The following is a 26,981-nucleotide window of genomic DNA, read 5'->3' as shown; positions in this document are numbered from 1 at the left end:
ACTGGGAACGGCTGCGGCTGGAAAGCTCTAGAAACAAATTGCAGCTCCGGTGCCAAAGGCAACAGCAGCCCCGGCCATGGCGAATGCAGCGTTTGCCATAGCAACAGGTGCCGGCTGGCGCCTCCCCCCCGGCCCCCCGCGCCCGGCCCCCGGCCCCCCCGCAGCCGGGACCCGCACCCCAGCACCCCCCGGCCCCCCCGGCCAGCATCCCCCTGCGGCCAGCACCCCCACATCCTGCACCGGTACCCCACAGTGTGCACCCTGCCCCCCGAACCCTGCCCTGTGCCCCTGCAGCCTGTCCTGCACCCCACACCTTGTGCCCAGCACCCTGCGCCCCCCAGCCCTGCTGGCCCCGCACCCCCGCAAAGCGCACCCTGCAGCCCTGGTACCCCACACTGCACACCCCCTCCGTGCACCTCCCAAGGTGCACGGTGCGCCCCCAAAACCCGCACTGGGCACCCCGTGTGTGCAAAGGGCCCCCCACAGTGAGCACGGGGTGCTGGGGGCCCTGCAGCACACTGTGCACCCACCAGCCTGTGCCCTGCACCCTGCACCCCATGCCATGGACACTGCGCCTCACAGCTGCACCCCAGAGCATGGACACTGTGCCCCACACCCTGTGCCCTGTACCCACACTATGGACCCCACAGCTTGGACACTGTGCACCCATCACCCTGTGCCCTGTACCCACACTATGGACCCCAGAGCATGGACACTGTGCCCCACAGCTGCACCCCAGAGCATGGACACTGTGCCCCACACCCTGCACCCTGTACCCACACCATGGACACTGTGCACGCACCAGCCTGTGCCCTGCACCCTGCACCCCATGCCATGGACACTGCACCTCACAGCTACACCCCAGAGCATGGACACTGTGCCCCACACCCTGTGCCCTGTACCCACACTATGGACCCCACAGCATGGACACTGTGCACCCATCACCCTGTGCCCTGTACCCACACCATGGACCCCACAGCTTGGACACTGTGCCCCACAGCTACACCCCAGAGCATGGACACTGTGCCCCACACCCTGCGCCCTGTACCCACAGCATGGACACTGTGCCCCACACCCTGTGCCCTGTACCCACACTATGGACCCCAGAGCATGGACACTGTGCCCCACACCCTGCGCCCTGTACCCACACCATGGACCCCACAGCATGGACACTGTACCCCACACCCTGCGCCCTGTACCCACACCATGGACCCCACAGCATGGACACTGTGCCCCAAAGCTGCACCCCAGAGCATGGACACTGTGCCCGACACCCTACACCCTGTGCCCTGCACCCTGTACCCACAGCATGGACACTGTGCACCCATCACCCTGCACCCCATGCCATGGACACTGTGCACCCATCACCTGTGCCCTGTACCCACACTATGGACCCCACAGCAATGGACACTGTGCACCCATCACCCTGTACCCACAGCATGGACACTGTGCACCCATCACCCTGCACCCCATGCCATGGACACTGTGCACCCATCACCCTGTGCCCGGCACTCTGTACCCACACCATGGACACCGTGCCCCACAGCTGCACCCCTCTGGGCTCCCCACGCCTCCCACCGTGCCCTCTGTGCCCCACACCTCTCCACACGCTGCACCCCAAGCTGCGCACCCCTTACCATGCACCATGAACCCACACCCCGCATCCCTGTTCCCCCACACCCCCTGTTCCCCCGGTGTCCCCCCACACCCCCTATTCCCCCGCAGCCCCTGTCCCCCCACACCCCCTATTCTCCCCCCTCACCCCCCGTTCCCCGTATTCCCCCCTCACCCCCCGTTCCCCGCACCCCTGTTCCCTACCCCGGGCGGGCCGGGGCTCGGCGGGGCCGCAGCCCAGCCCGGCCGAGTCAAGGCTGTGGCACGTTAATAATTGCCGGCGCTGGGGCCGGGCCGGGGGCGGCGGGGCGGGGGCACCCCCTGAGCCCCGTGCCCGTGCTCTTCCCCCCGCAGGGCCAGGAGGATCCAGGCAGCGGCGGGGGACGGCTCCCGGAGCCCTGCGAGGCGCGGCGGGCTGCGCTCGGTGCTGAGCAGGCGGCGGCCGCCCGGCCCCACCATGCCGTCCAGCGGGACCCTGGACGCCGGCAGCCCCGCGCCCAGCCGGGAGGCGCTGGACACGCACAAGGTACGGCCCGGGGGGCTGCGGGAGCCCGGGGGGGCGCGGCCGGGGGGCTCCGGGGCTCCCTCCCCTCCGGCCGGAGAAGGGGGTGCGGGACCCCCCCGCCCCGTGCGGGAGAGGGCAGAGCCGCGGGCGGGATTAGCGCGGATTGAGCTATTCCTGGCGCTGGGGACACAGACCTGCTGTCACCTCCCAGCTGCAAGGCGGCTGGCAGGCGGGGTGTCCCCAGGATGGGGTGTCCCCGAGGAGGAGGGTGTCCCCAGGATGGGGGTGTCCCCAGGAGGAGAGTGTCCCCCCAGGATGGGGTGTCCCCAGGAGGAGGGTGTCCCCAGGATGGGGTGTCCCCAGGATGGGGTGTCCCCAGGAGGAGGTGTCCCCCAGGAGGGGGTGTCCCCAGGATGGGGTGTCCCCCAGGAGGGGGTGTCCCCAGGATGGGGTGTCCCCAGGATGGGGTGTCCCCAGGAGTGGGTGTCCCCAGGATGGGGTGTCCCCGAGGAGGGGTGTCCCCCAGGATGGGGATGTCCCCAGGAGGGGGTGTCCCCCAGGATGGGGTGTCCCCGAGGAGGTGTCCCCCAGGATGAGGGTGTTCCCCAGGAGGAGGTGTCCCCCCAGGATGAGGGTGTTCCCCAGGATGGGGGTGTCCCCAGGAGGGGGTGTCCCCAGGATGGGGATGTCCCGGCCCCGGGGTGTGTGCTGGGTTCGTGCCCTGTGCCGGGTGGGACACATGGTGGGCTGTAACCCCCGTGCCAGCCCTGCTCCCCCCTCGGGGGTCCCCGCAGCTCCTCCGCGTGTGACACCGGGCTCAGCAGGGACACCCCGGCCAGGTGCCGGTGCCAGGGCTGGCAGAGCCGCGGCTGTTCCTGTGGGGAGTGTCCAGCAGCCAGGGCAGGGCTGGGCGAGGCGTGGGCACCGGGGCCGCGGCCAGCTGGGCACGGTCCCGCTGCGGGCACGGCCAGCCCGGCTCAGCCCGGGTCCTGCTGGCCGTCCGGGCCAGCCCGGCTCCTGCTGGCCGCCCGGGCCAGCCCGGCTCCTGCTGGCCGCCCGGGCCACGCTGCTCCCGCACTGCAGGGGCCTGCCAGGGCTGAGGGGACAGCCGGTGTGTCCCCTGGGCTGTGCCCGTGTGTACCCTGGGGTGTGCCCGTGTGTCCTCTGGAATGTGGCCGTGTGTCCCCTGGCATGTGCCCAGTCTGTCCCCTGGGATATGCCCGTGTGTCCCTTGGGATGTGCCCCCTTGTATCCCTTGGGATGTGTCCATTGTGGCTCTGTGTCCCTTGGGATGTGCCTGGTGTGTCACCGGTGTGTCCCCTGGGACGTGCCTGGCACGTCCTTGGCACAGCTGGGGGCACGGGTACCCCGGGGCCGGCTCTGTCCTGCCCTGCAGTGCTGCCAGCAGGAGCCAGGAGCGGGGTGGATGCGCAGCCCCCGAGTTTGGGGGGGTTCTGGGGGCACGGGGGGCACAGGGCAGAGCCGGGGCAGTGCCCGCTGCAGCCCGGTGCCCCCGGGCACCGGGCAGAGCCGGGGCAGTGCCCGCTGCAGCCCGGTGCCCCCGGGCACAGGGCAGAGCCGGGGCAGTGCCCAGCGCTGGCAGCAGTTCCTGCGCTGTCCCAGGCTGACCCCGCGGGATGCGGCGTCGCCTCCCCCGCGGCCACACGCCGAGGGCACCGAGCCGAGGGTGACCCTGCCGAGGGCACCGTGCCCAGGTCACTGTGCCGTGGGCACCATGTGGCAGGTCGGGCCGGTGCCGGTGGCTCTCGGCGGGGCCGAGCCCGTTCCCAGCCGGGGCAGGGCTCTGCAGCCGGGACCCCCGGGGCCGCGGGCCGGGCTGAGCTGGTGGTGCCCCGAGCAGGGTGGCAGTGCCCGGGGCTGTGCTGGCAGTGCCCAGGCTGTGCTGACAGTGCCCGGGGCTGTGCTGGCAATGCCCAGAGCATGGTGGCAGTGCTTGGAGCAGGCTGGCAGTGCCCAGAGCAGGGTGGCAGTGCCCCAGGCAGGGCTGGAAGTGCCCAGAACAGGGCTGGCAGTGCCCGGGGACTGAGCTGGCAGTGCCTGAAGCAGGGTGGCAGTGCCCAGAGCAGGGTGGCCGTGCCTGGAGCAGGCTGGCAGTGCCCAGAGCAGGGCTGGCAGTGCCCCAGGCAGGGCTGGAAGTGCCCACAGCAGGGTGGCAGTGCCCGGGGCTGTGCTGGCAGTGCCGAGAGCAGGGTGGCAGTGCCCGGGGCTGGGCCGGCATTTCCCGGGGCTGTGCTGGCAGTCCCCATGGCAGGGCTGGCAGTGCCCGGAGCAGGGTGACAATGCCCGGAGCAGGGTGGCAGTGCCCGGGCTGTGCTGGCATTGCCCGGATCAGGGCTGGCTGTGCCTGGAGCAGGGCTGGCAGTGCCCAGAGTGGTGTGGCAGTGCCCGGGGCGGGCTGGCAGCGCAGCCAGCACTGCACCACGCCGCAGCTCCGCCGCCGTTCCCCCCGGGCCGTTGCCTGGCAGCGGGGCACGGCGGAGCCCCGCGCTCGGGGAGGGCACGGGGCAGCCATGGGCGATGGCAGTGAGGGGCTGCGGCCCCGGCCGTGCCAGGCTGGGGGGACACAGCCCCCCGAGCCCCCTGCCAGCCCTGCTGCTGCCCAGGCTGTGCCCCCACTCCTGCCCCGCTTTTGGGGCGCTGGCTGTGCCCCCCTGAGGGCTCCTGAGGGCACCTCCCTGGCTGCACAGCAGGGACCCTGCTGTCCCCCCACCCTGGCAGCCCTCGGGCCCCTCCAGCTGCTCACCCTGGAGCCCCCCGTGCCCCTCTGGGACCACTGGTGCCCCCCAGCTGCTCCCCTCCGGCCAGGGGAGGCCTGGCTACACCTGGTGCACCCCAAATCTTCCATGTGCATCCCCTAAATGCTGCCAGGCCTGGGGCAGTGCCAGCACCAGCCAGGGCCAAAGGGACAGGTGCCAGGGTCCCCCTGGGGCTGCCCTGCCCCCCTGGGAGCTGCCCTGCCCCCCTGGGTGCTGCCCTGCACCCCTGGGTGCTGCCCTGGCCTTGCAGCACAGCGAGGCCCAGGGGCCTGCGGGGCAGGGACCCCCAGGACCCCCTCAGGATGCTGCTGGGGCTGGGCTCCTGCCGTCGCCCTTGGACCTGTCCCAAAACTTTCCAGGGGATGCCCTGGGAGTGGGGCCCTGCCTGGCAGAGCCCTGCGTGCTGTGCTGTCCCCTGTCCTCATTCAGAGCTGGCAGTGCCAGCGGGTGCCAGGGCTGGGGGTCCGTGCAGGGCTGGGGGGTCTGTGCAGGGCTGGGGGTCCCCACACGGGGCTGGGGGGTCCTTGCAGGGCTGGGGGTCCCCACACGGGGCTGGGGGGTCCTTGCAGGGCTAGGGGGGTCTGCCCAGCCCCACAGACAGGTGAGCAGGGTGGGACAAGCCCGGTTCTGGAGGGACACCTTGGGGACAGACCTGTGCTGGCACCCGTGCACCCACAGGCACCAAGGGCAGGCAGGGCACCAAGGCTGCAGCGGGCACGGGGCGTGCGGCTGGGTCAGGGAGGGTGGCACAGGGGAGCTGGTTTGGGGACTGTGGCTGGGCCACCATGGCAGTGGGGCACCAGAGCCATGGGCACCAGAGCCATGGGGCACACAGCCATGGGGCACCATGGGGCACAGAGCCATGGGGCACAGAGCCGTGGGGCACAGAGCCGTGGGCACAGAGCCATGGTGCACCAGAGCCATGGGGCACAGAGCCATGGGCACCAGAGCCAGGGAGAGCCATGGTATATGACAGCCATGGGGCACAGAGCCATGGGGTACCATGGGGCACAGAGCCGTGGGCACCAGAGCCATGGGCACAGAGCCATGGGGCACAGAGCCGTGGGCACAGAGCCATGGGGCACCAGAGCCATCGGGCACAGAGCCGTGGGCACCGTGTCCCGGGGCCGTGGATCCAGTGCTGCCCCCAGGGGTGTTCCAGCTGCACGCCGCTGGCGCGGTGCCCGCTCGGGGCGCAGGCAGGAATGCAGCAGTGCAGCTGCGGGGCTGCAGGGCTGCGCTGCCTGCGGCGCTGTCTGGCTGCCAGCCCCATCCCCTCCCTGGCCTCTCCCTCGCCAGCCCCCCACCGGCCTCTCCTCCTCCCCGCTCCCCCTCCGCGGCCTCTTCCTGCTCGGCCGCCGCCGCCGGGATCTTCGGGGCTCAGGTGAGACCCACCCCGCGCCGTGCCAGGGCCGTGCCCCTGCCCGCCGTGTGCCCCCGTGCCCGGCGCGGGGACAGGGCCCGCCACGGGGCCCGTTCATCTCCCGGGGCCGCGTTCCTGCTGCGCTGCCGTGCGGGCACACGCGTGCTGCCAGCTGCTGGGGGCACGGCGGGTCCCCAAAGCAGCCGGCTGCCCGCCCCGGGGGTGCCCAGCTCCCGCTGCTGGCCCTCGTGCCCAGGGAGCCCCACGGCTGCTGGGAGGTGCCCACAGGGCCCCGCTGCGCTCCCTGGGGCAGGGTCTGGTGGGTGGCAGCAGTGGCACGGTGGCACAGGGCAGGAGGGTCACCCGCTGAGGCTCCCGGGCCACGCCTGTGGAGTGGAGCCACTGTCACCCGTCCTGGTGCTGCTGGCCTGGTGGTGCCACAATGGAGCCAGCTGGCCGGGCAGGCGCCCGTCCCCCTGTGGTGCCCGTGGTGGAGTAGAGCTGTGCCCAGCTCAGGCTGGCTGGGAGCAGAGCCGTGCCCAGCCCGGGAGCAGAGCTGTGCCCAGCCTGGAAGCAGAGCTGTGCCCAGCCCAGGAGCAGAGCTGTGCCCAGCCCTGGCTGCCCAGGAGCAGAGCCGTGCCCAGCCCAGGAGCAGAGCTGTGCCCAGCCCAGGAGCAGAGCTGTGCCCAGCCTGGAAGCAGAGCCATGCCCAGCCCGGGAGTAGAGCTGTGCCCAGCCTGGAAGCAGAGCTGTGCCCAGGCCAGGCTGCCCAGGAGCAGAGCCGTGCCCAGCCCAGGAGCAGAGCCATGCCCAGGCCAGGCTGCCCAGGAGCAGAGCCGTGCCCAGCCCGGGAGCAGAGCTGTGCCCAGGCCAGGCTGCCCAGGAGCAGAGCTGTGCCCAGCCCGGGAGCAGAGCTGTGCCCAGCCCAGGAGCAGAGCTGTGCCCAGCCCAGGAGCAGAGCTGTGCCCAGCCCGGGAGCAGAGCTGTGCCCAGCCTGGAAGCAGAGCTGTGCCCAGCCCGGGAGCAGAGCTGTGCCCAGCCTGGAAGCAGAGCTGTGCCCAGCCTGGAAGCAGAGCTGTGCCCAGCCTGGAAGCAGAGCCATGCCCAGCCCGGGAGCAGAGCCGTGCCCAGCCCGGGAGCAGAGCTGTGCCCAGCCTGGAAACAGAGCCGTGCCCAGGCCAGGCTGCCCGGTGGCATAACCTCCTCTCTGTGTCTGGCAGGGGGAAGAGGAGCCCGAGGAGAACCCGAGCAAGGAGGAGAAGCAGGAGCCGGGGACGCCCATGAGGAAAGCGGGGCGGCCCGGGCGGAAGCGCAAGCATGCCCAGGTGAGCCAGCGGGCACCAGCTGGGTGGCAGAGGGTGTCCCCGGGGCTGTCCTGCCCCGTGCCCACACTGGTGGCAGCTCAGCTGCTGGCCTGGCTGCCCCGCGTGCCAGGGTGCTGAGGCAGAGGGGGCTGTCCCTCCCTCCTGGCCCTCCACCAGCCTCCTGTGCCCGGTGGCACCTCCTGCCCTGCCGTGCAATCCCTCCCACCCGGGGGGCTCTGACCCTGCTCCCCACCCTGGGGCTGCTGGGCCCGGGCAGCAGAGCCCCCGAGCCTCTGAGGGCCCCCCAGCTGCTGCCCACGGGTGATGCCCACCCAGCCCTCGCCGGGCCACGGGCACCGTGCCCGCTGGGGGCAGCTGGCAGTCACGGCTGCTGGCACAGGGCACGTGGGGCTGAGCACTCTCGTGGCTCGTCCCTTCCAGCCCTGGTGTGTGCCAGTGGCACTGGGGAGCCACCTCCCCGCAGGGTGGCCAGGTGGCACGTGGCTGGCAGCACGGCGTGGGTGGAGGAGCAGTGTCTCGGGTTCCTGTGGCACTGCAGGCCCCCGGGGACGGGGCTCACACGGTGTCCCCATCCCACAGGAGGGGACAGCGGGGTGACAAACTGGCCCAGGGTGGGCAGGGCCTGGGGACGGGCAGGGCAGGGGCACCTCCGCCCTGGGAGGGCTGCAAATGCTTTTGGGAGAGTTTCTGCCAGCCGGAAGGGGTCACCCTGTGCTGGCACATTTCGGGTCCAGCTGCCTGTCCCTGTCCCTGTCCCTGTCCCTGTCCCTGTCCCTGTCCCTGACCCTGACCCTGTCCCTGTCCCTGTCCCTGTCCCTGTCCCCATCCCTGTCCCTGTCCCTGTCCCTGCTCCTGTCCCTGTCCCTCTCCCTGTCCCTGTCCCTGCTCCTGTCCCTGTCCCTGTCCCCATCCCTGTCCCTGTCCCTGTCCCTGTCCCTGTCCCTGTCCCTGTCCCTGTCCCTGTCCCTGCTCCTGTCCCTGTCCCTGTCCCCATCCCTGTCCCTGTCCCTGTCCCTGTCCCTGTCCCTGTCCCTGTCCCTGTCCCTGCTCCTGTCCCTGTCCCTGTCCCTGTCCCTGTCCCCATCCCTGTCCCTGTCCCTGTCCCTGTCCCTGTCCCTGTCCCTGACCCTGACCCTGTCCCTGTCCCTGTCCCTGTCCCTGTCCCCATCCCTGTCCCTGTCCCTGTCCCTGCTCCTGTCCCTGTCCCTGTCCCCATCCCTGTCCCTGTCCCTGTCCCTGTCCCTGTCCCTGTCCCTGTCCCTGTCCCTGCTCCTGTCCCTGTCCCTGTCCCCATCCCTGTCCCTGTCCCTGTCCCTGTCCCTGTCCCTGTCCCTGTCCCTGCTCCTGTCCCTGTCCCTGTCCCTGTCCCTGTCCCCATCCCTGTCCCTGTCCCTGTCCCTGTCCCTGCTCCTGTCCCTGTCCCTGTCCCCATCCCTGTCCCTGTCCCTGTCCCCATCCCTGTCCCTGTCCCTGTCCCTGTCCCTGTCCCTGCTCCTGTCCCTGTCCCTGTCCCTGACCCTGACCCTGTCCCTGTCCCTGTCCCTGTCCCTGTCCCCATCCCTGTCCCTGTCCCTGTCCCTGCTCCTGTCCCTGTCCCTGTCCCCATCCCTGTCCCTGTCCCTGTCCCTGTCCCTGTCCCTGTCCCTGTCCCTGCTCCTGTCCCTGTCCCTGTCCCCATCCCTGTCCCTGTCCCTGTCCCTGTCCCTGTCCCTGTCCCTGTCCCTGCTCCTGTCCCTGTCCCTGTCCCTGTCCCTGTCCCCATCCCTGTCCCTGTCCCTGTCCCTGTCCCTGCTCCTGTCCCTGTCCCTGTCCCCATCCCTGTCCCTGTCCCTGTCCCCATCCCTGTCCCTGTCCCTGTCCCTGTCCCTGTCCCTGCTCCTGTCCCTGTCCCTGTCCCCATCCCTGTCCCTGTCCCTGTCCCTGTCCCTGCTCCTGTCCCTGTCCCTGTCCCCATCCCTGTCCCTGTCCCTGTCCCTGTCCCTGTCCCTGTCCCTGTCCCTGCTCCTGTCCCTGTCCCTGTCCCCATCCCTGTCCCTGCTCCTGTCCCTGTCCCTGCTCCTGTCCCTGTCCCTGTCCCTGTCCCTGTCCCTGCTCCTGTCCCTGTCCCTGTCCCCATCCCTGTCCCTGTCCCTGTCCCTGTCCCCATCCCTGTCCCTGTCCCTGTCCCCATCCCTGTCCCTGTCCCTGTCCCTGTCCCTGTCCCCATCCCTGTCCCTGTCCCTGTCCCCATCCCTGTCCCTGTCCCTGTCCCTGTCCCCATCCCTGTCCCTGTCCCTGTCCCTGTCCCTGTCCCTGTCCCTGTCCCTGTCCTTGTCCCTGTCCCTGTCCCTGTCCCTGTCCCCATCCCTGTCCCTGTCCCTGTCCCTGTCCCCATCCCTGTCCCTGTCCCTGTCCCCATCCCTGTCCCTGTCCCTGTCCCTGTCCCTGTCCCCATCCCTGTCCCTGTCCCCATCCCTGTCCCTGTCCCTGTCCCTGTCCCCATCCCTGTCCCTGTCCCTGTCCCTGTCCCTGTCCCTGTCCCTGTCCCTGTCCTTGTCCCTGTCCCCATCCCTGTCCCTGCTCCTGTCCCTGTCCCTGTCCCTGTCCCTGCTCCTGTCCCTGTCCCTGTCCCCATCCCTGTCCCTGTCCCTGTCCCCATCCCTGTCCCTGTCCCTGTCCCTGTCCCCATCCCTGTCCCTGTCCCTGTCCTTGTCCCTGTCCCTGTCCCTGTCCCTGTCCTTGTCCCTGTCCCTGTCCCCATCCCCATCCCTGTCCCTGTCCCTGTCCCTGTCCCTGCTCCTGTCCCTGTCCCTGTCCCCATCCCTGTCCCTGTCCCTGTCCTTGTCCCTGTCCGTGTCCCTGTCCCTGTCCCTGTCCTGTCCCTGTCCCTGCCCTGCCGGTGCCAGGGGCACAGCACAGCTGGGGCAGTGTCACTGTGCCAGGGCAGTGTCACTGTGCTGGTGCCACAGCTGGTGCTGGTGCCAGGCTGGTGCCAGAGCTGGCCCCTTGGCCGGCAGCTCCCAGTGCCAGGGGAGCAGAGCTGGCACGGCCAGCCCCAGGCACTGCCAGGGAAGCCCCTGCAGCCGTGACTAACAGTGCCCTCCCTGAGGAGAGCCCGCTGTGCCAGGGGCACGGGGCAGGCTGGGGGAGCTGGCACATGCTGTGGGCACCAGGCTGGCCCTGTGGGTGCCAGCTGGGGGTCCCCAGCAGCCGTGCCCAGGTGGGCAGAGGGGCCTTGCCCTGTCAGCGGTGAGGGGCACAGGGTGCCAGCCGTGGGGCTGGCAGGGCAGGGGCAGGGGGCTGGCTGGCACAGCCCTGTGTCACGGGTGTCACGGTGTGGGTGAGCTGTGCCAGGCTGTGCCAGGCTGTCCTGTGGTGCACTGTGCATGCTGAGCCATGCTGCGCCATGCTATGCCAGGCTGTGCCAGGCTGTGCCAGGCTGTCCTGTGGTGCCCCATGCCATGCTGTGCCATGCTGAGCCATGCTGTGCCATGCTGTGCCAGGCTGTGCCGGGCTGTGCCAGGCTGTCCTGTGGTGCCCCATGCCATGCTGTGCCATGCTGTGCCAGGCTGTGCCAGGCTGTGCTGGGCTGTGCCGGGCTGTACCAGGCTGTCCTGTGGTGCCCCGTGCCATGCTGTGCCATGCTGAGCCTTGCTGAGCCGTGCCGTGCCATGCCATGGCCCCAGTGCCAGCGTCCCCGGTGCCAGCTGCGCCTGGCAGAGGGACACCCCTCAGCAGGGTGGCTCTGTGTGTGGTGCCTCGGGTGACAGGGGCACCTTGCCCGGGCCGGGGTGGGCACAGCAGTCCCCGGTGCCACTCCTGCTGTGCCCCTCGGGAGTGCCCCCAGTGCCAGCCTGTGTCCCGGGCAGCGGGCAGGGCACGGCCGTGCAGGGCAGGCTCCTGGGGCAGGAGAAAGGCAGAGCTTGTGCCAGGGCTCCTTGGCAGGCAGCCTGGCAGGGGGGCAGAGGGCTCCGGTGAGGGGACAGGGTCCCACACCTGCCGGCCCTGTCCCCTGCCCCTCCCTGGTGTGCTCTGAGTGGCAGCACCGGGTTCAGTGAGCTGGGGTGCCAGTCCTGGCCAGGCAGGGGTGCCAGGCTCGGCCAGGGCAGCAGAGAGGGCTGGCAGGGGGCTGGCAGCAGGGCACGGATGGGGCCGTGCAGGGTGTGTGTCCCTGTCCTGGCAGGATGGCACACGAGGGGACACAGGAGCGTGCCAGGACCCTCCTGCCCAGCCGGGCTCCTTGGCAGCGCCAGGGGAGCCTGTGCCACGTGTGCCCAGCGCCCCACGCCAGGGCTGGGCCCCCCAGCTGTCCCAGCGAGGGGCTGGGCTGAGCTCCCGCAGCCCCCAGAGCCCCCAGAGCCCCCAGAGCCCCCAGCCCCCCAAAGCCCACAGCCCCCAGAGCCCCCAGCCCCCCAAACCCCACAGCCCCCCAAGCCCCCAGACCCCCGAGCCCCCAGACCCCAGAGCCCCCAAACCCCAGAGCCCCCAGCCTCACTGAGCCCCCAGAGCCCCCCTGAGCCCCCAGCCCCACTGAGCTCCCACAGCCTCCCTGAATCCCCCAAACCCCCCAGCCTCACTGAGCTCCTGCAGCCCCCAGATCCCCAGAGCCCCCAGCCTCACTGAGCCCCACGGCCTCACTGAACCTCAGAGCCCCCCAAAGCCCCCTGAGCCCCCAGCCCCCCAAACCCCACAGCCCCCCCATTGCCCCCAGCCTCCCCGAACCCCAGCACCCCCAAACCCCTCCCTGAACCCCCCAAACCCCTCAAGCCCGCCAGAGCCCCACAGCCCCCCAAACCCCACAGCCCCCCCATTGCCCCCAGCACCCCCGAACCCCAGCCCCCCCAAACCCCCCAGCCCCCCCATTGCCCCCAGCCCCCCCAAACCCCCCAGCCCCCCGAGCCCCGCAGCCGCCCCGAGTGTCCCCAGCCCCGCTCCTGCCCCGGAGCTCAGCCCGGCGCTGCCGTTTCCTGCCGGGAAGCCCCGGCCCCTGCGATTGTTCCCGCACGGATGCGGCCCCGGCAGGGGCGGGAGCGGGGCCGGGGCCGGGACCCCGACGGCGGCACCGGGACAGGGCTGCACCGGGAGCGGCACCGGGACAGGGCTGCACCGGGAGCGGCACCGGGAGCTGCACCGGGACAGGGCTGCACCGGGAGCGGCACCGGGAGCGGCACCGGGGCTCCTCGGGGACGGGGCTGCACCGGGGTCCGGGGCTGGGAGCTGGCCTGGGCTGGGATCCATCCTGATTTAGGACCTGGCCTGGTGTGGGACCCGTGCTGGTCTGGGACCTGTCTTGGTCTGGGACTCATCCTGGTGTGGGACCTGTCTGGGTCTGGCACCTGTCCTGGTTTAGGGCCTGTCCTGGTGTGGGACCCATCCTCATTTAGGACCTGTCCTGATTTAGGACCCACCCTGATTTAGGACCTGTCCTGGTTTAGGACCCATCTTTGCTTGGCACCTGTCCTGGTGTGGGACCCGTCCTGGTCTGGCACCTGTCCTGGTTTAGGACCTGTCCTGGTTTAGGACCCACCCTGATTTAGGACCTGTCCTGGTGTGGCACCCACCCTGGTGTGGCACCCGTCCTGGTGTGGTGCCCACCCTCGTGCCGTGGCACTGGCAGGGACTCTGCTCCATCCTGCCCCGTTCCAGCTCCCTGCGCTGCCCCCGGCCACGCTGTGCTGTCCCTGCTGTCCCCACCCCGTGGTGGCTGTCTGCCCTCCCCTGGCCTGGCACACCAAGGCCTGGCCTCGCTCACGGCTGGCACGGCGTGCCCATGGCAGTGCCAGGGGGGACAGGCCAGGGAGTCCTGACCCCCTTGTCACACACCTGTCACACACACACACCTGCACATGTGTGTGTCATGAGGTCACCACAGCGTGTCCCTGTCACACTGCCCTGTCCCATGTGCCCGTGGTGATGTGCCCTTGCTGTCCCCTTGCTGTCCCCTTGCTGTCCCTCACCCCAGTGTGGTGGCACAGGCGTGCCAGGCAGGATGGGCAGTGCCAGTGTCCCCCACAGGAGACTGGACACCTGGGGCACATCCCAGCCCCAGCATGTTCTGGTCTGATGGCACCATGGCCCTTGCCCCTGTCCCCAGAGTGTTGTGGCACCTGGCTCTGAAAGTGTCATGGCCCAGTGTCATTCTCCTGTGGTGCCATGTCCCTGCTCCTGGGGGTGCCTTGGCAGCATGTCCAGGTCCCTGTGGTGCCACGTCCCTCTGTCCTGCTCCTGGGGGTGCCATGGCAGCATGTCCAGGTCCCTGTGGTGCCATGTCCCTGCTCCTGGGGGTGCCATGGCAGCATGTCCAGGTCCCTGTGGTGCCACGTCCCTCTGTCCTGCTCCTGGGGGTGCCATGGCAGCATGTCCAGGTCCCTGTGGTGCCATGTCCCTGCTCCTGGGGGTGCCATGGCAGCATGTCCAGGTCCCTGTGGTGCCACGTCCCTCTGTCCTGCTCCTGGGGGTGCCATGGCAGCATGTCCAGGTCCCTGTGGTGCCACGTCCCTCTGTCCTGCTCCTGGGGGTGCCATGGCAGCATGTCCAGGTCCCTGTGGTGCCACGTCCCTCTGTCCTGCTCCTGAGCACTCCATGCCTCCATGTCCTGATCCTCACGGTGTGTCACCTTTTGTTATGGCCCTGAGGATGTCACAGCATTTTGTCATTGTCCCAAAGGCATCTTGTCACTCTGTCCCGTCCTGGGTGTGCGGTGACATTGTGTGGTGGTCTGAGGGCGTTGCTGCAGTGTCCTGGCCCTGAGCAGGCATGGAAATGTGTCCTGGTCATGAGGGTGTCACACACACCTGTGTGTTTGGTGCTGAGTGCCATGGTGGAGTGTCCTGGTGCTCAGGGTGACACAGCAGGGTGTCCTGGTGTCAGGGTGACACAGCAGCGTGTCCTGGTCCATCAGGGTGTCACACACACCTGTGTGTTTGGTCCTGAGTGCCATGGTGGAGTGTCCTGGTGTCAGGGTGACACAGCAGCGTGTCCTGGTCCATCAGGGTGACACAGCAGCATGTCCTGGTGTCAGGGTGACACAGTGTCCTGGTCCATCAGGGTGACACAGCAGCCTGTCCTGGTGTCAGGGTGACACAGCAGTATGTCCTGGTCCATCAGGGTGTCACCCCCATGTCTGCAGGCCCTGGGGCTGCCGTGACACCGAGCCCTGGCCCCAGGTGTCCCCTGGGCAGGCCACACGTGGCACGCACGAGGTGGGGCTGGCACTTTCAGCGCCATGTGCTGCTGTCCCCCCCCCCAGCACCAACGCAGCCCCCGCCCTGTCCCAGCAGGCGGACAGCAGTGACACCCCCAAAGACAGCGCGGCCGTCCCCAAGTGCCCCCCGCCGTGCCCCGAGGCCAGCCCCGCCGAGCCGCTGCCCAACGGGGACGTGGAGGGGGACGCGGAGGAGGCCGGGGCCAGCCCCAAGGGCGGCCGGCCCGAGGAGGACGAGACGGAGAGCCTGGCGGGCGGGGAGCCGGGCCGGGCGCTGGAGAACGGCCGCTGCACGCCCCGGGAGGGGCTGGACGCGCCCGCCGACGAGGGAGAGCTGGCCCCCTCCGACCCCCAGAAGAAACGCGGCAGGAGGAAACTCCTGGAGGCCACAGAGAAAGGTAACAGCGCGGCCTTGGGGGATCCCACCTGCCACAGGGACCCCGGGACCCCCACGGACCCTGAGAACCCCCAGCCCCCTGAGACCCCTGGGACCCCCACGGACCCCCAGAGACCCTGAGGACCCCCAGCCCTTCAGGGACCTCCAGACCTTCAAGGACTCTCAGCCCCCAGGGACCCCTGGTCCTTCAGGGACCCCCAGCCCCCCAGAGACTCCCAGCACCCCAGGGACCCCAGGGACCCCCAGCCCCTCAGGGACCCCCAGCCCCTCAGGGACCCCCAGCCCTTCAGAGACCCCCAGCCCCCCAGAGCCCGGGATCCCCGGTGTGGCACGGGCAGGGAGGGCAGAGCCCGGGATCCCCGGTGTGGCACGGGCCCGGGGCAGAGCCCGGGATCCCCGGTGTGGCACGGGCAGGGAGGGCAGAGCCCGGGGATCCCCGGTGTGGCACGGGCCCAGGGCAGAGCCCGGGATCCCCGGTGTGGCACGGGCCCAGGGCAGAGCCCGGGGATCCCCGGTGTGGCAGGGGCAGGGAGGGCAGAGCCCGGGATCCCTGGTGTGGCACGGGCAGGGAGGGCAGAGCCCGGGATCCCCAGTGTGGCACGGGCAGGGAGGGCAGAGCCCGGGATCCCCGGTGTGGCACGGGCAGGGGGGGCAGAGCCCGGGATCCCCGGTGTGGCACGGGCAGGGAGGGCAGAGCCCGGGATCCCCGGTGTGGCACGGGCAGGGAGGGCAGAGCCCGGGATCCCTGGTGTGGCACGGGCAGGGAGGGCAGAGCCCGGGATCCCCGGTGTGGCACGGGCAGGGGGGGCAGAGCCCGGGATCCCCGGTGTGGCACGGGCAGGGAGGGCAGAGCCCGGGATCCCCAGTGTGGCACGGGCCCGGGGCAGAGCCCGGGGATCCCCGGTGTGGCACGGGCAGGGAGGGCAGAGCCCGGGGATCCCCGGTGTGGCACGGGCCCGGGGCAGAGCCCGGGGATCCCCGGTGTGGCACGGGCAGGGAGGGCAGAGCCCGGGATCCCCGGTGTGGCACGGGCCCGGGGCAGAGCCCGGGGATCCCAGGGCACCCAGGACAGGAGCAGAGGCCAGGGCCCGGGCTGGAGCCCGAGGGTCCCTCTGGAGCTCGGGACAGCCTTCTCAGCACTCCCAGCTCCGGCACTCGGCCCTTCCTGACTGCAATCATCACAGACTGACCGGCCATGGCGAGCCTGTGCCGAGCCAGGGGGGGTCCGGAGGGGCACGGAGCTGGGATGGAGCTGGAAGAGGCAGGGACAGAGATGGAAGAGGCAGGGATGGAGATGGAAGAGGCAGGAATGGCCAGAGCAGGCAGGGATAACTGGGGCAGGCAGGGATGGATTTGGAAGAGGCAGGGATGGAGCTGGAAGAGGCAGGGATCAAGCTGGAAGAGGCAGGGATGGAGATGGAAGAGGCAGGCATGGCCAGGACAGGCAGGGATGGCTGGATGGGGCAGGCAGGGATGGAGCTGGAAGAGGAAGGGATGGAGCTTAAACAAGCAAGGACAGAGCTGGCAGAGGCAGGGACAGAGCTGGAAGAGGCAGGGATGGCTGGGGCAGGCTGGGATGTATTTGGAAGAGGTTGGGATGGAGCTGGAAGAGGCAGGCATGGCTGGGACAGGCAGGGATGGCCAGGGCAGGCAGGGAGGGTTGGAAGGGGCAGGCATGGCTGGGGCAGGCAGGGATGGCTGAGCCAGGCTGGGATGTATTTCGAAGAGGTTGGGATGGAGCTGGAAGAGGCAAGGACAGAGCTGGCAGAGGCAGGGACAGAGCTGGAAGAGGCAGGCATGGCTGGGGCAGGCAGGGATGGTTGGAAGGGGCAGGCATGGCTGGGGCAGGCAGGGATGGCTGAGCCAGGCTGGGATGCAGCTGGCAGAGGCAGGGACGGCGCTGGCAGAGGCAGGCACGGCAGGCACGGCGGGATGGATGCATGGATGAGCCGCACGCTGCAGATGCTGCCGCAGTCACGAGGCGCAGCCGCGGGAGCGCCGCAGCCGCGCTGGGGGGAGCGGGGGGGCCCGGGCAGCCGGACCCGGCTGCGGTGTCCGAGCGGTGCCAGGGCCCCGGGGCAGCGGGGGCAGCGAGCCCCATCCCTGCCCGCCTCCCTCCGGCTCCATCCCTGCCTCCCTCCGGCTCCATCCCTGCCTCCCAGCTCCATCCCTGCCTCCCTCCCGGCTCCATCCCTGCCTCCCAGCTCCATCCCTGCCTCCCTCCCGGCTCCATCCCTCCCTCCCAGCTCCATCCCTGCCTCCCAGCTCCATCCCTCCCTCCCTCCCAGCTCCATCCCTGCCTCCCAGCTCCATCCCTCCCTCCCGGCTCCATCCCTCCCTCCCGGCTCCATCCCTGCCTCCCTCCGGCTCCATCCCTGCCTCCCAGCTCCATCCCTGCCTCCCTCCCAGCTCCATCCCTGCCTCCCGGCTCCATCGCTGCCTGCCTCCCTCCGGCTCCATCCCTGCCTCCCTCAGCTCCATCCCTGCCTCCCAGCTCCATCCCTCCCTCCCAGCTCCATCCCTGCCTCCCTCCGGCTCCATCCCTGCCTCCCTCAGCTCCATCCCTGCCTCCCGGCTCCATCCCTGCCTCCCTCCCGGCTCCATCCCTCCCTCCCAGCTCCATCCCTGCCTCCCTCCCGGCTCCATCCCTGCCTCCCTCCCGGCTCCCTCCCAGCTCCATCCCTCCCTCCCAGCTCCATCCCTCCCTCCCTCCCAGCTCCATCCCTGCCTCCCTCCCGGCTCCATCCCTGCCTCCCTCAGCTCCATCCCTGCCTCCCTCCCAGCTCCATCCCTGCCTCCCTCAGCTCCATCCCTGCCTCCCTCCCAGCTCCATCCCTCCCTCCCAGCTCCATCCCTCCCTCCCGGCTCCATCCCTGCCTCCCTCCCAGCTCCATCCCTGCCTCCCTCCCATTTCCACACCCCGGGCCGGGGTCACCGGCTCCTTCCAGCGCCGGGCTCGGACCCTGCCGGGGCTCGGGGATCCCGTGCCTGGACGAGCCACGGGAAATCCCCCCTTCACCCAGTGCCCCCAGCGTGACCAGTCCCGGTGACAGAGGGGACCGGCATCTCAGAACAGGCCCCTCTCCCGTGCCTCAGTTTCCCCCTGTGGATGAGGATGGGATGTCTGCAGTACCAGACACTCTGCTGCCCTATGTTCCAGCGTGTCCCCTGCCATCCCAGTGTCCTGCAGCGTGCCACGCTGTCCTGCAATGCCCCCCCTTGTCCCCTGACATCCCAGTGTCCTGCAATGCCCCCCCTTGTCCCCTGCCATCCCAGTGTCCTGCAGCGTGCCACGCTGTCCTGCAATGCCCCCCCTTGTCCCCTGCTGTCCCCCAGCCCTGGGCTCCCCTCCTGCTCAGGCCTTGCAGCTTTGGGGGGCTCCAGCTGCCATGGGGGGCTGGATCCCCACGTGCCAGCTGCAGGGTGCCATCCCAGCGTCACTCTGGGCCACCCCGGCTCTGTGCCAGCGTGCCCAGCAGGCAGGCCCGGGTGCCAGGGGTGCCAGCAGCGGGCGGGAGCCCCCGGCCCAGCCCTCAGCACCCCGCGCCGCGGCGTTCTCAGCCCCCAGAGCCTCGGGGTTATTTTTAGCCGCTTTCCTGGCAGCGCTCGGCAGCCCTGCGGATGTGCCGCGAGCACAGGAAGCAGCGGGGCTGCGCCGCTTCCCCTGCCCGCCGGGGGGGTCCCCGCCCGGACCCCCCAACCCGCGGGGCACAGCAGCCCGGGCTGGGGGCTCTGCAGGGGCTGCCAGGCCCCCAGCGCCCGGAGCCGTGGCTGGCCCCGTGCCCCTGGAGTCCCGGGTGCGCCCCGTGTCCCTGCGGGGTCCTGGGTGTGCCCCGTGTCCCCCCGGGGGTCCTGGGTGTGCCCCGTGTCCCCCGGGGGTCCTGGGTGTGCCCCGAGTCCCCCCGGGGGTCCTGGGTGTGCCCCGTGTCCCTGCGGGGTCCCGGGCGTGCCCCGAGTCCCCCCGGGGGTCCTGGGTGTGCCCCGTGTCCCCCGGGGGTCCTGGGTGTGCCCCGTGTCCCCCGGGGGTCCCGCGGCCCCGCGCTGACGCCGCTCTCTGTTCGTGTGCAGGCAAGGACGAGAAGGAGGAAAACAACTTCGACACCCTGAAAATGGAGGCAAGTACGGGCTGGGGCTGCACCCTGCACGGCTGTGCCCAGGAGTGGGCACGGCCCAGCCCAGGGGATGGGCACAGCCCCACAAGCACCCCAGGGGATGGGCACAGCCCCACAGCCATCCCAGGGGATGGGCACTGCCCCACAGCCACCCCAGGGGATGGGCATGGCCACCCCAGGGGATTGCACAGCCCCACAGCCACCCCAGGAGATGGGCACGGCCCCACAGCCACCCCAGGGGATTGCACAGCCCCACAGCCCACCTGGCAGTGTGGTGCTCCTCGTGCCCACGGGCACCGTCTCCCCCTCTCCCTCGGCACCGGTGGCCATGGGGGAGCAGCAGGGCCCACATCCCCACAGGAAGGGGGTCCTGGGGGGTCCTGGGGGGTCCTGGGCTCCTGTGCCCCACAGCCGCACACCGGGCAGCACTTGCTGCTGTGTGGGCACGGGTGGCACCGGGCTGTGCCAGGTCAGAGCCCCCCTCCAGCCCTCCCCTCAGCTCCCTCAGTTCTCTGGGCACGGTGTGTTGGGTCTGCTTTGGGGCAGATCTGTGCCTGGATGGCACCGGCGGTGCCCACCAAGGTGCAGCTGTGATGCCATGGCACCCGGGTGATTGAATCCCAGGCTGGTTTGGGCTGGAGGGCACCTCAGGGTTCATCCATGCAGGGACAGACTGAGCTGCTCCGAGCCGTGCCCAGTGTGCCCTGGAGCACTGCCAGGGCTCCCGGGGCAGCCGCAGCATCTCTGGCACCCTGTGCCAGGGCAGCACCACCTCACAGGGCAGAACTTCTGCCCAGCATCACATCTCAGGTCCTGGTGCACACGTGGGCCAGGCCATGCTCGTGTGCCCAGGCAGGCAGTGCCCCCCTTGCCCACCTCCCCACGCATGAGGTGTCCCCAGGGCAGCTCTGCTGTGTCCCCTGTGCCATCCCCAAGCCGTGGCTGGCCCTGGCAGTGCCGTGCTGGCCCTGGCAGTGCCCTCACCCCCCTCTCTCTCTGGCAGTGCCATGGCTAGCCCTGGCAGTGCCGTGCTGGCCCTGGCAGTGCTGTGGTTGGTCCTGGCAGTGCCATGGCTGGCCCTGGCAGTGCCCTCACCCCTCTCTGTCCATGGCAGTGCCGTGCTGGCCCTGGCAGTGCCGTGCTGGCTCTGGCAGTGCCCTCACCCCCCTCTCTCCGTGGCAGTGCCGTGCTGGCCCTGGCAGTGCCGTGCCCAGCCCTGGCAGTGCCGTGCTGGCCCTGGCAGTGCCCTCACCCCCCTCTCTCTCTGGCAGTGCCGTGGCAGGCCCTGGCAGTGCCCTCACCCCCCTCTCTCCGTGGCAGTGCCGTGCTGGCCCTGGCAGTGCCGTGCCCAGCCCTGGCAGTGCCGTGCTGGCCCTGGCAGTGCCGTGCTGGCCCTGGCAGTGCCCTCACCCCCCTCTCTGTCCATGGCAGTGCCGTGCCCGGCCCTGGCAGTGCCCTCACCCCCCTCTCCCTGGCAGGGCTCGCGCGGGCGGCTCCGCGGCGGGCTGGGCTGGGAGTCGAGCCTGCGGCAGCGGCCGATGCAGCGGCACACCTTCCAGGCCGGGGACCCCTACTACATCAGCAAGAGGAAGCGCGACGAGTGGCTGGCACGCTGGAAGCGGGAGGTGAGCGCTGGCACCGGGGCTGGCACCGCGGGGACACTGCGGGGGTGGTGGGCACGCACGGGGGCTCGGTGGGCACACAGGGGGTGGTGGGCACACAGGGGGTGGTGGGCACACACGGGGGCTCGGTGGGCACACAGGGGGTGGTGGGCACACACGGGGGGTGGTGGGCACACGGGGGGTGGTGGGCACACACAGGGGTGGTGGGCACACAGGGGTGGTGGGCACACACGGGGGGTGGTGGGCACACAGGGGTGGTGGAAAGGCTGCTCCGTGCTGCCGGTGTGTCGCTGCCCCACTGGCACCTGAGTGTGGTCCCCGGCTCCGTTCCTCACCCCCGTGCCCCTGGGGCTGCCCTCTCGGGCTTGGTGACACAGCCACGGGCAGCAGTCCATTCCTGATGTTTTCCCCAGAACCAGCCCGTGACACAGCCGGGCTCGTGGCAGGAGCTGGCAGCCACAGTGCCAGCCATGACTCGTGGGCAGCAGGGACAGGGCCCTGCGGGTGCCCCGGGGTCCCCGTCACAGCCCTCGCCCCGTTCTGGCATTGTCCCCCCTGCCAGCGGGTCTCCCTGGCAGTGTGTCCCCTTGTGCCACCTCCTGGGCACTATTTGTAGCCCTGCTGCCAGCACCCTGCTGCTGGCACCCACAGGGACAGTGGCACAGCCAGGGTGTCCCACTGGGCATGGCTGCCATGGCCAGGCCATGCTGTGAGGCACAGGGCATGGCTGACACAGCCACGGTGTCCCCACGGGACACAGGGCACAGCTGGCACATCCACAGTGCCACACAGGGCATGGCTGACACGGCCACGGTGTCCCCATGGGGCACAGCTGGCACATTCAGTGCCCCACAGGGCACAGGGCATGGCTGACACAGCCATGGTGTCCCCATGGGACACAGGGCACAGGGCATGGCTGACACAGCCATGGTGTCCCCATGGGGCACAGCTGGCACATTCAGTGCCCCACAGGGCATGGCCCTTCCCTGCCCTGGCGGGGTCCCGGGCACAGCCCCCTGTCCTGCCCCGTGTCCCCAGACCAGGGCCCTTGGCACTGGCAGGTTCCTGGGCGTGGGGCCCCCCCGAGCCTGCAGGTCCCCAAGCCGTGGGGCCTCCAGAGCTGTCACTGCTCACTCCTGGCCGTGACTTGGGGGGCAGAGCTGGCTGGGGGCACAATGACCATTCACAGCTGCTGTGCCAGCCCCGCCCGTGTCCCACTCTGGGGACACTCCCCCCGTCTGTCTCAGCTGGGGTCACCAGCCCTGCTGCCGTGGGCACAGGGACAACCCAGCCCCCTCCAGCCTGGCCTCCTCTTCCTCGCCCCCCAGCCTCGGAGGGGTGCAGCTGGCAGGGGGACAGGGACACCAGGGTCAGTGTGGGGACAGGGACACGGGGACAGGGACACCAGGGTCAGTGTGGGGACAGGGACACGGGGACAGGGACACCAGGGTCAGTGTGGGGACAGGGACACAGAGACAGGGACAGCCAGGGTCAGTGTGGGGACAGGGACACAGAGACAGGGACACGGGGACAGGGACACGGGGACAGGGACAGCCTGGGTCAGTGTGGGGACAGGGACATGGGGACAGGGACACCAGGGTCAGTGTGGGGACAGGGACACCAGGGTCAGTGTGGGGACAGGGACACAGAGACAGGGACAGCCTGGGTCAGTGTGGGGACAGGGACACGGGGACAGGGACATGGGGACAGGGACACCAGGGTCAGTGTGGGGACAGGGACACGGGGACAGGGACATGGGGACAGGGACAGCCTGGGTCAGTGTGGGGACAGGGACACGGGGACAGGGACATGGGGACAGGGACAGCCTGGGTCAGTGTGGGGACAGGGACACGGGGACAGGGACATGGGGACAGGGACACCAGGGTCAGTGTGGGGACAGGGACACGGGGACAGGGACATGGGGACAGGGACAGCCTGGGTCAGTGCAGGGACAGGGACACGGGGACAGGGACATGGGGACAGGGACAGCCTGGGTCAGTGCAGGGACAGGGACACGGGGACAGGGACAGCCTGGGTCAGTGCAGGGACAGGGACACGGGGACAGGGACAGCCAGGGTCAGTGCAGGGACAGGGACACGGGGACAGGGACAGCCTGGGTCAGTGTGGGGACAGGGACACGGGGACAGGGACAGCCTGGGTCAGTGTGGGGACAGGGACATGGGGACAGGGACACCAGGGTCAGTGCAGGGACAGGGACACGGGGACAGCACAGGGACACCCAGGGTCAGTGTGGGGACACCCAGGGTCAATGCAGTGACACAGACACCCAGGGTCAGTGCAGGGACAGGGACACGGGGACAGGGACACCAGGGCAGGCGCTGTCCCCTCTGGTGTCCACACTGGGACCCTCAGGCTGGGACCCCCACCCCGTGGCAGCTGGGGAGATGGAGATGGAGTGGGGGCAGGGGTTGGGGTGAAGATGAGGGCATGGGGCAAGGGATGAAGGAGGGGATGGGATGGGGATGGGGATGGGACAGGGGTGGGGATGGGATGGGATGGGATGGGATGGGATGGGGCAGGGAATGGAATGGGGCAGGGGGTGGCAGTGCAGGTGGAATGAAGATGAAGATGAAGATGAAGGTGAGGGTGGGGGTGAGGCAAGGACAGCGGTGGGGGATGGAGCTGAGGATGACGATCAGGGTGGGGGAGGACAGGGCTGCCAGAGCTGCCGGTGGCCCCAGGGCAGAGATCCTCGGGGACAATTGTCCGGCGGGGAGAGCCAGGCCATGTCCCTTAACGACCGGCGATGGGACATTTCCTGTCCCCCCGGGACACTGCGGGGGGTCCTGCGGCGACCCTGCCCCAGGACACTCCGGGTGGCACCCACCACCCCCTGTCCCCGGCCCGGGCCCTCCTGTCCCCAAACACGCCAGGTCCCCGAGCCGAGCCGGGCGGGAGGAAGCGGGGGGTCCCTGCTGTCACCCTGTGTGCCCGGAGCACCGCGGGGGTGGCACTGCCCGCCAGAGTGAGCACACACCAGTGACCGTACTGGGCTGAACTGGGCTGAACTGGGACTGTGAGCACAGACCAGTGACCGTACTGGGCTGAACTGGGCTGAACTGGGACTGTGAGCACAGACCAGTGACCGTACTGGGCTGAACTGGGACTGTGAGCACAGACCAGTGACTGTACTGGGCTGAACTGGGCTGAACTGGGACTGTGAGCACACACCAGTGACCCTACTGGGCTGAACTGGGCTGAACTGGGACTGTGAGCACAGACCAGTGACCGTACTGGGCTGAACTGGGCTGAACTGGGACTGTGAGCACACACCAGTGACCCTACTGGGCTGAACTGGGCTGAACTGGGACTGTGAGCACACACCAGTGACTGTACTGGGCTGAACTGGGCTGAACTGGGACTGTGAGCACACACCAGTGACCGTACTGGGCTGAACTGGGACTGTGAGCACAGACCAGTGACTGTACTGGGCTGAACTGGGCTGAACTGGGACTGTGAGCAAGGACCAGTGACTGTACTGGGCTGAACTGGGCTGAACTGGGACTGTGAGCACACACCAGTGACCCTACTGGGCTGAACTGGGACTGTGAGCACAGACCAGTGCCCGTACTGGGCTGAACTGGGCTGAACTGGGACTGTGAGCACAGACCAGTGACTGTACTGGGCTGAACTGGGCTGAACTGGGACTGTGAGCACAGACCAGTGACTGTACTGGGCTGAACTGGGCTGAACTGGGACTGTGAGCACAGACCAGTGACTGTACTGGGCTGAACTGGGCTGAACTGGGCAGGGTGAGCACAGACCAGTGCCCGTACTGGGCTGTACTGGGCTGAACTGGGACTGTGAGCACAGACCAGTGCCCGTACTGGGCTGAACTGGGCTGAACTGGGACTGTGAGCACAGACCAGTGACTGTACTGGGCTGAACTGGGCTGAACTGGGACTGTGAGCACAGACCAGTGACCGTACTGGGCTGAACTGGGCTGAACTGGGACTGTGAGCACAGACCAGTGCCCGTACTGGGCTGAACTGGGACTGTGAGCACAGACCAGTGACTGTACTGGGCTGAACTGGGCTGAACTGGGACTGTGAGCACAGACCAGTGCCCGTACTGGGCTGAACTGGGCTGAACTGGGACTGTGAGCACAGACCAGTGCCCGTACTGGGCTGAACTGGGCTGAACTGGGACTGTGAGCACAGACCAGTGACTGTACTGGGCTGAACTGGGCTGAACTGGGACTGTGAGCACAGACCAGTGACTGTACTGGGCTGAACTGGGCTGAACTGGGACTGTGAGCACAGACCAGTGACTGTACTGGGCTGAACTGGGCTGAACTGGGACTGTGAGCACAGACCAGTGACCGTACTGGGCTGAACTGGGCTGAACTGGGACTGTGAGCACAGACCAGTGACCGTACTGGGCTGAACTGGGCTGAACTGGGACTGTGAGCACAGACCAGTGACCGTACTGGGCTGAACTGGGCTGAACTGGGACTGTGAGCACAGACCAGTGACTGTACTGGGCTGAACTGGGCTGAACTGGGACTGTGAGCACAGACCAGTGACTGTACTGGGCTGAACTGGGCTGAACTGGGCAGGGTGAGCACAGACCAGTGACCGTACTGGGCTGAACTGGGACTGTGAGCACAGACCAGTGACTGTACTGGGCTGAACTGGGACTGTGAGCACAGACCAGTGACCGTACTGGGCTGAACTGGGCTGAACTGGGACTGTGAGCACAGACCAGTGACTGTACTGGGCTGAACTGGGCTGAACTGGGACTGTGAGCACAGACCAGTGACTGTACTGGGCTGAACTGGGACTGTGAGCACAGACCAGTGACTGTACTGGGCTGAACTGGGCTGAACTGGGACTGTGAGCACAGACCAGTGACCGTACTGGGCTGAACTGGGCTGAACTGGGACTGTGAGCACAGACCAGTGACTGTACTGGGCTGAACTGGGACTGTGAGCACAGAGCAGTGACTGTACTGGGCTGAACTGGGCTGAACTGGGACTGTGAGCACAGACCAGTGACTGTACTGGGCTGAACTGGGACTGTGAGCACAGACCAGTGACTGTACTGGGCTGAACTGGGACTGTGAGCACAGACCAGTGACCGTACTGGGCTGAACTGGGACTGTGAGCACAGACCAGTGACTGTACTGGGCTGAACTGGGCTGAACTGGGACTGTGAGCACAGACCAGTGACTGTACTGGGCTGAACTGGGCTGAACTGGGACTGTGAGCACAGACCAGTGACTGTACTGGGCTGAACTGGGACTGTGAGCACAGACCAGTGACCGTACTGGGCTGAACTGGGACTGTGAGCACAGACCAGTGACCGTACTGGGCTGTACTGGGCTGAACTGGGCAGGGTGAGCACAGACCAGTGACTGTACTGGGCTGAACTGGGCTGAACTGGGACTGTGAGCACAGACCAGTGACTGTACTGGGCTGAACTGGGCTGAACTGGGACTGTGAGCACAGACCAGTGACTGTACTGGGCTGAACTGGGCTGAACTGGGACTGTGAGCACAGACCAGTGACTGTACTGGGCTGAACTGGGCTGAACTGGGACTGTGAGCACAGACCAGTGCCCGTACTGGGCTGAACTGGGCTGAACTGGGACTGTGAGCACAGACCAGTGACCGTACTGGGCTGAACTGGGCTGAACTGGGACTGTGAGCACAGACCAGTGACCGTACTGGGCTGAACTGGGCTGAACTGGGACTGTGAGCACAGACCAGTGACTGTACTGGGCTGAACTGGGCTGAACTGGGGCTGTGAGCACAGACCAGTGACTGTACTGGGCTGAACTGGGACTGTGAGCACAGACCAGTGACTGTACTGGGCTGAACTGGGCTGAACTGGGCAGGGTGAGCACAGACCAGTGACCGTACTGGGCTGAACTGGGCAGGGTGAGCACAGACCAGTGACTGTACTGGGCTGAACTGGGCTGAACTGGGACTGTGAGCACACACCAGTGACCCTACTGGGCTGAACTGGGCTGAACTGGGACTGTGAGCACAGACCAGTGACTGTACTGGGCTGAACTGGGCTGAACTGGGACTGTGAGCACAGACCAGTGACTGAACTGGGC

General features: G+C 68.8%; 1 protein-coding gene across 3 annotated transcripts in view; it reads left to right on the top strand.

The window, feature by feature from the left end:
* Positions 1-26,981, top strand: part of DNMT3A (DNA methyltransferase 3 alpha) — a 50,666-nt gene that overhangs the window by 9,533 nt on the left and 14,152 nt on the right. For 2 of the 3 annotated variants that reach the window (XM_064411434.1, XM_064411435.1), the window contains exons 2-6: positions 1,969-2,140; positions 7,480-7,584; positions 14,841-15,165; positions 19,233-19,279; positions 20,755-20,901. In XM_064411434.1, coding sequence (XP_064267504.1) covers positions 2,072-2,140; positions 7,480-7,584; positions 14,841-15,165; positions 19,233-19,279; positions 20,755-20,901 — 693 coding nt within the window. In that variant the 5' untranslated portion in view covers positions 1,969-2,071. The remainder of the gene's footprint in view (positions 1-1,968; positions 2,141-7,479; positions 7,585-14,840; positions 15,166-19,232; positions 19,280-20,754; positions 20,902-26,981) is intronic. The other variant, XM_064411436.1, reaches the window with a different exon arrangement.

The sequence above is a fragment of the Passer domesticus genome, chromosome 3, assembly GCF_036417665.1.
Source record: "Passer domesticus isolate bPasDom1 chromosome 3, bPasDom1.hap1, whole genome shotgun sequence".
In the NCBI taxonomy this organism is placed as follows: Eukaryota; Metazoa; Chordata; class Aves; order Passeriformes; family Passeridae; genus Passer; species Passer domesticus.
The sequence above is the reverse complement of the archived record's forward strand: the minus strand, read 5'-3'. Positions and strand labels throughout refer to the sequence as shown.